Source organism: Elephantulus edwardii, unplaced genomic scaffold, assembly GCF_000299155.1.
Source record: "Elephantulus edwardii isolate Elephantulus edwardi_28Jun2011 unplaced genomic scaffold, EleEdw1.0 scaffold00088, whole genome shotgun sequence".
NCBI lineage: Eukaryota > Metazoa > Chordata > Mammalia > Macroscelidea > Macroscelididae > Elephantulus > Elephantulus edwardii.
This window is the reverse complement of record NW_006399838.1, coordinates 6,931,218-6,939,147: the sequence shown is the minus strand read 5'-3', so window position 1 is coordinate 6,939,147 and position 7,930 is coordinate 6,931,218. Positions and strand designations below refer to the sequence as shown.

At 37.2% G+C, this 7,930-nt stretch overlaps 1 protein-coding gene across 1 annotated transcript in view; it reads right to left on the bottom strand.

Moving 5' to 3' along the window:
- SLC2A2 (solute carrier family 2 (facilitated glucose transporter), member 2) overlaps nucleotides 1-7,930 on the bottom strand; it is a 51,716-nt gene that overhangs the window by 7,809 nt on the left and 35,977 nt on the right. Inside the window, exons 6-8 of the mRNA XM_006890383.1 lie at nucleotides 7,003-7,165; nucleotides 6,304-6,491; nucleotides 3,260-3,364 (exon numbers count right to left, since the gene is read on the bottom strand). Of these exons, the coding sequence (XP_006890445.1) occupies nucleotides 3,260-3,364; nucleotides 6,304-6,491; nucleotides 7,003-7,165 (456 nt within the window). The remainder of the gene's footprint in view (nucleotides 1-3,259; nucleotides 3,365-6,303; nucleotides 6,492-7,002; nucleotides 7,166-7,930) is intronic.

Below are 7,930 nucleotides of genomic sequence, written 5' to 3'. Positions count from 1 at the left end.
GAAATTGTGGTACATTCCCACTATGGAATACTATGTGGCTCTCAGGAGCAACAATTTGGAAAAATCCTACATAACTTAGGAGAGACTGGAGAGCATTTTGCTGAGTGAACAAACTCTGTCACAAGGCTGAATAGTGCATAACTCCATTGTAAAAACTGAAGGATAACTAATAAAACATGCGTGAGGACTTAACAGAGAAATGGGTAGGTACAGAATGGTGAGAGTGGGCAGAGGGAAATCACAGGGTTGCGCAGTTTGGTGGGGGAAGAGAAGGGATAAAGGAAATGGGAAAGGTGCAGCAGAGACAAGAAACAAAATATGGGGTAATGGTGGGCATAGTTTAATGGTGATTAATTTCATAAAACACAATGGATAGGAATGATTGTATAAAACACAATGTGAAAGAAGAAAAATGTGAAAGACAATGGATACAAATTTTGTATGCAAATCAGTATAAATTAGAAAAAAAAAACACCACAACACAACAAAAGTGTTCGATCTAGTAGCCCAATTTAGTATAGTAGCAGGATATAAGCTTAATTTAAAAAATAATCAATGAGTTCTTTAGAATAACAAAGAAGAAAGGAGAAAGTAAACTAAGGAAGCAATACCATTTACAATATCCAACCACAAACTGAAATTCTTCAAAATAAACCTGATGAGAGTCACAAAAGAACTTTAAAAGGAAAACTACAAAACACTAATACAGGAAACAGTTAAAAGACCTAACTAAATGGAAGGATATTCCCTGTTTGTGGTTCAGAAGACTCTATATGGTGAAAATGACAATTCTACCAGAGGCAATGTGCATATTTACTGCAATCCCACTACAGATACAAAACTTATTTTTCAAAAGAAAGAAAAGGTAATGTACAAGTTTATTAGGAAAGGAAAGAGACCCACACCTCCCTAGTAAGCCAAACTTTTCTGAGAGAAATGAAGTGAAGAGTCATAGCATTTCCCAATCTGAAAGTTTACTACACAGTTGTAGTAAACAAAACAGCATGGTATTGGTACAGTAATGAATATATTGACTGATGGAATATAATTGAGATCCCAGAATCAAACCATCTATGAATAAAAGCCTGTCAACTGGGGAAACGACAACCTTTTCAACAAAACAGTGTTGGAAAAACAGGGCAACTACATGCAGAAAACTGAAACAAGAACCACATCTCATACCATACACAAGATCAACTCAAAGTGAATCAGTGACCTAGGGGTAAAATGAAAAACTTTAAGGATCATAGGAGACAGTATGGGCTCAAACTTAGAAGGCCTGTCTTATGGCATAAACGAGTTCACAAATAAAGCCAGAAAGGTACAATCAGGAAAAGATAACATTGACGAATGGGACCTTTTCAAAACCTAGCCGTATGTGCATCAAAAGCTTTTTTAAATAGGATGAAAATAAAGCCTGCAGACTGGGAAAAACCATTTGATAATCACATCTCAGACTAGAGTAACATAATGGAAGAAGTTTACAGAACAGGGGCTCCACAAGAAAAAGGACTGATAATGCAGTAACAAGTTGTGGAAAGACTCTTCCCAAAGGAGGACATCGGATGACCAAAAGACAAATGATAAATGCTCAAAGTTACATCAGAGAGATGCAAATTAAAACCACAGTGACTTAACATTTCACCCCAGTAGCAGTAGCAAATTTTAACAACAAGCAATACATGTTGGGGAGGATGTAATGAGATTGAAACTTTCTTGCACTGCTAGTGAGATTGTAAAATGGTACAATCACTCTTGAAGGCAGTTTGGTTTTTTCTCAAAAAGTTGAACACAGAAATCCCATTTGACTCAACTATTCCAAGGACATTAAAACTGAGACACAAGCAGACATATGTGTTGCTAGCAGTGCTATTGACAATAGCAAGAAAATGGAAACAGCCCAAATGTCCATCAGTAAATAAACGAATTTAGAAACTGAGGTGTATTGACAAAATGGAATACTATGCATCACTAAGGAGCAATGATTTCATAAAATACTATGAAATACTATATAATATTTCATAACATGGAGAGTCTAAAGGGCTTTATGCTGAGTGAAATGACTTGTGCTCGTAAGCACAAACACCGCATTATATCATTATCGTAAAAATAGGATAAATTAAGCAAGATGTGCATAACTGTTCAAAAGGGGAAGAAGACAGGGTGAAAAGGAGGAAAATCAGAAATCACTAGAGTAGTAGAGTTTAGTGAGTGGTAGAGTAGATGGACTGGATAATAATAAGTATAGATCAGCAGTCATTTGTAAAATACTATGTATACGCATGATTATATAAAATACAATTTAAACAAAAGATTGTATAAGACACAATGTATGTGAATGAAGCACAATTTATACTAATTATTGTAGGCAAACTAATAAAATATAAAAAAGAAAAGTATGCAATCTTTCCCCCTTCTGGGAACAAAAGATATTTCAAGTTCTAAACAACTTTCAGCTCCATTCTTTTATAATATCACACATAATCCTATGCATTTTTGCCCTTGGAGCTACACAAAAGCTCTGCCTATTTGCCTTGTACTGTAGGAAGCTTTTCTAAGTTTGTTTAATTTTTTTTAGAAGTTTAGTTGAATATTAGAGAGAACCTTGTATGTTTACCTTACAATGTTATTGTTGTTGATTGCTGTCAAGTCAAGTATGACTCATAGCGACCTTATGAACAAAAGCCCTGAAGCCCCTCTACAACTATCAACATGTATCAAAGTTCTTAGAGTTTCCAGAGGCATGTTGTTTGGGAAGTGGATGCCACTCCTGCTTCCAATTCCTTAATATATCAGTCAAAAATAATTAAATTTTTAAAAAACACATTTTCTCCCCAAGCATATACAGTCGTAGAAGGAGAAAAATTTGGGTAGAAGAACCAATATGAATAGAAAGGATAAACTATTGATTAACTCCATTGGGTTTTAATTCAAAGAAGGAACCCAAGGATTAGCACAATGACAAACTTCTCTGTATCCAAAGGAGTTGTCAATTCACAAAGAAATGACTATGTGAAATCCTAGAAGACTGACAACCAATAACCTATCTCAGTTATGTTTAATCTCAATGCAGTTTGTTGGTTTATTCACAGACATGGTTTATTCATAGACACGACTTCTCCCACGACCCAGTTGATTCTGTACACCACCATGTTGACAGTAGGTCACCAGATCACTCTTTAGATCACATGGTTTCCACCCCACCCCCTGACCTCTCATCCTTGGACTGAGGAAATATTTATCTACAGTATTTACTTACGGAGACAATAGTAAAAACCAGATTGACAAAGCCAACTCCAATGGTTGCAAAAACAGGTTTGCTAATCCCAGCTACCTGGAAAATGCCAGTTGAGTAGTAAAAGATCTGAAAAATGAAAACAAGTTAGCTTTAACCAAGGAAGCTCGAAAGGATAACAAGCAAGAAACATGTTTATTTTGAGTTGTTTTATTGCAACCATGTTACTTGTGGTTGTTAGGGTCTATCAAGTTGGCTTCAATTCATAATAATCTTGTGTACAAGACCATGTAACTACCCAGCCCCTTGCCATCTCCACAATCTCTCCATTGTTCTCACAACTGTGTCAGTCTGGCTTGTTGAGGCTCATCTGTTCTTCTCAACCATGATGTTCTTTCTCCAGGAACTTGACTTTAGAACATGACAGACTAAATTTCAACATCCTTCCTTCTCAGGGGTACTCTGTCTCCACTTCTAAGAGAGTCTACCAGCGAAAGAACATTTATAGTGCTCTTTAATGTTTAATAGTATTTGATTGTTTGAAAGTCCTCCTTAGTTGAAAACTCTGCTACTACATTGTCTTTATTTTTAAAGTATATTTTTTTACTTTTTGTTAAAGTAAAACATATTTGCAAAAAAGATACACAAAGCCTTTCACTCAAGTGACAGTAGAACTTAAAAAAAAATGCTCATATCCTAAGGGTTTCACAAACTTTACTCTGATAGTTTCCAATCCTCTAGAGACCCCTATGTTTTTTCTCACTCGTTGTTGTTGTTGATTGCCTTCAAGTTGAGCACGACAAAAAGCCTGAAGACCCTCTGCAACTATTGACGTTTATCAAAGTTGATAGAGTTTCTGGAGGCATGTTGTTTAGGAAGTAGATGGCACTACTGCTTTCAAACCTATCATAGAATGATATTGATCGAGTCGCCTGGGATGCATAGTGACTCTCTCTGTACAGCAGCTCTGAACCCTTCCCTGTCCTGAGCCAGTCTCACTAATTCTGACACCCCAACCCCCCATTGTCTCAGTCACTGTATCAATCCATCTCATTCAGGGTCTTCCTCTCTTGCGCTGTCCATCTGTGCTTCTGAGCATTATGTCCATTCTTATCTTCACCAAACTTCTTTCCTAGCTTCTACTACCACATGAAGTATTGTCTAGTCTTGTGTTTTCATATAAATGGAACCACACACTATCTAGTATTTTGTATCTAGCTTCATTAGTTTAACATTCTTTTTGTGAGAATCACTCAAATTATCTCTATTTGTAGATGATTTATTGATATATAGGATTTTCATGCTAAATTTAACCCTTCTGTTTAAAACAAGTTATTTAGGGTGCTAGTTAGGGAATTTATAAATACTGCTATTATGAAATTTTAGTACAATTATTTTGGTAAAATATGTACTCATTTATATCTAGGACTTGCTTAACAATAAATGCTTCCACATGTTTTTTTTAAGAAGTTGTGTCATTTTTACGTTCCCACCAGTCATGCTGAGAAAAAAGTGTTATTGCTCTAAGTGAGACTCATTGCTGACTCTCTTGTTTTACAGAGGCTTAAATTACATGTGAGGAAATTGCCTATCATTTTTCTATAGAAACATGGTGGATTTGAACTGCATGCTTTATACATGACGACACAACTTCTTATCATTACACCACTAGAGCTTTCTGGGACAAGTAGAGTTTGAGCAAAAAAAAAAGGAAGCCCCTCAGTGAGATGTATTGCCACAGTGACTTCAACAATAAATCTGCACACACAGGGGATTTTGAAAATGGTGTAGGATAGGGCAAGATTGCTGTTCAAAGGATCACTGAGAGCCATAGTCAATCTGATGACACATTACAACCGCTCACAAGGACCCCTCCTGTGTGATAGAGAGACACAATGTTAGTCTAAAGAGTAAGGCGTGACTAATCCAAGATATGGCCTTCCCAATTGCCTACTACTCTCTGAGCTGGACAATGACTAAAGATGTCAGAAGAATTGACACATTTGAGCTGGGGTGTGGAGAAGATGATTAACATACAATGGACTGACAAGCAAACAAACAAGTCTGGCTGGGAGAGAGTGAAGTCAGGTTGCTCCTTGGAAGCCAGGGTTATGAAACTCCATCTCACACATTTGTTGTCAGGAGGAACCAGTCTTTGGAGAAGGCTATCACGGTTGGAAGGACAGATGGTCAGTGCAGGAGAGGAAGCCTCTGAATGAGATGGACTGACCCACTGACTGTGGCAATGGGGTAAGTTATGTCGGAGATGGTGAGGTTTTCTCAGGATAGAGCAAGGTTCAGAGCCACTGTTCATTGGGTCACTATGAGTCATAGTCACCTCAACAGCACATAATAACTAGTTTATTAATCACTTAGTTGCTGTTTCATTTAATTCACATTTTTCCACTACTAGTTTTTGTTCAATTAGTCTTCTTTTCCCTCTTTTGTATTTATTATGACTTTTCCCTTTTGTCTTAATGTACCAATAGTGCATTGATTATATAGACAATTTGGAATTTAGTTGAGACCATAGAAAATAATGACTCACCAAAGGACAAATACTACATAACATCACTGTTATAAAGCAGGTCTGACATGAGGGTTTGGGAGAATAGCATAAGAGTGGATAGATAACGAACATTGCACTGGAATCGATGAAGGAAAGAACTGTTTAAAAGGAATATATGGTTAGACATTATACATACAACAACAGCCCAGAATAAGAGGTACATTGCAAAGAGGACTGGGTGGAGGAGGGTGGGGAGGGAGGTATTATGCAACAATGAATGAATATTTAAAAAAACCAAAAAAAGTGAATTGGGCAGGGAGGGAAGGAGAGGAGGTAAAAATGTCCAGCAATGAATGAATAAAAAAATCTAACTTTTCTGTAAAATTTCATTAAAATCACAATTAAAATAAAAAAGTTATATAAAAAGAGAAAGTAATGACTCAATATATTTTTATGCTAGCATTTATTTTTTGAAATTTATTTAAAGTTATTATCCACTCCATCCCATACCCCTAATTTCACTTTGCTGTGAAGAGTTAGGAAATATCCCTAAACTTACCCCATTGATTCCAGAAAATTGCTGGGCCATATGAAGCATCAATGCTACTAGAATGGCTTTTCGGTAGCTGGGATTTGTGAAGAGCTGTTTTACGGTGATTTTCTTTTCACTTGATGCTTCTTCCTTTTCTTTTTTTATCTCTGTAATGTCTTTGGTGACATCCTCACATCCTCGGAGTCTTTTCAAGCCTGTTTCCCAAAATGGCCAAGTTTAACCAACTCAGGTCAAAACAAATTTTTTTCTTTTATCAATGAAAGAACTACAATTTTGTTTGCTTTTATTTTTTATTACTTCATACTGTGGGTGTTGGAAATTATTTGAATTATTTTTTGTTAAATACTGATCTCTGACTTTCAAAAAAAAAAGCAGAACATTTAGCTTCCTCTTGTGACAAAGAAAACTATGATCTTTCTTGTCACAGAAGTGTAAAGCTGTAAACATCTTTCAGAAGCTACTGACTGAGCTCAGTACCCTCCGCTTTGGCTTCTTCTGTGGAATCGAATGAATACACTTGTGGGTTAAAATTAATTTGCAGCATTCACACTAAGGTGGTTATGCACACGCTTCTTACGTGTAATCACTGGCTTCATCTGGAAGGAATGAGAACGCATTTCACAAGTGACCGTTCCTGCACTCTGTTTTGCATAAGCTGATAGTCCCGAAACAAGAAGAAGAAAGACAAAGAAGCCCCAGCCTTACTTTTCCGCGCTTCGTCCTCCTTTTCCAAGCTGATGTAAAGGTACCTGGGACTCTCCGGACAGAAGCAGAGTAGCACAAACTGGAGGACAGCTCGCACCGCAGACAGGCCAAGCAGGATGTGCCACTGATCCTGGTTGCCCAGGATGGACTCAAGGCCAACAATCTGAAAAGGCAGGCAGAAAGCATTTCAAGGTGCAAAGCGCCGAGGCGGCCTCTGCAACAATTTGTTGAAGTAACATTTTGATCATTTGCCATTCCTAATGACTTTGCTTCAAGTGTTCACATGCTACAAATGTTACTGATATGTTTCACTTTAACTAAATTAGGGACTTCTGGATTTATTTTTTTTTTTTAAATAAAGAATCTGCTTAGTTGATTTCAGAACATGACAGGGACATTTAAGATAGGAAATCAACCTACTTTTTAAGAAGACATTTGCTCTGTAAAGCAACACACAACTTGTGATGACAGTCTTCAAGTCATCACATGGAATGACATGGTAGTAAAACTATGAGTAACTTTAACTTTTATTTGTAAAATTTATTCTTAGAGGGTGATGAGAGAATATCTGCAGTGAGGACCAGGCATGTGACCGACTGCCCGGTGCCTGGTCCTGGGGCCAGGATTCCAAGCACTTCTGAGATCACAGGGTCCAAGGGAAAGATGGCATGGGGCGGCAAGCTCCATTCCAACTGATCAGGAACTATTCTCACAATCATGTGCGCATTACATTTCCAGATAAAGGCTTAAATGATCAGCAAATGCCCCAAGTTTGAAGTTTTCTGTTCATTGAAACCCACATGCAAGAATTTAATTCTAGAAATAGCGCTGGAAGTTCAAGTCTGGGTGATGCTTGCCAGGTCCCGTCCACCACCAGCTCCACCAAACTTCCAAGGAGAAAAAGTAGAAGTAATAAAAATAAATAATA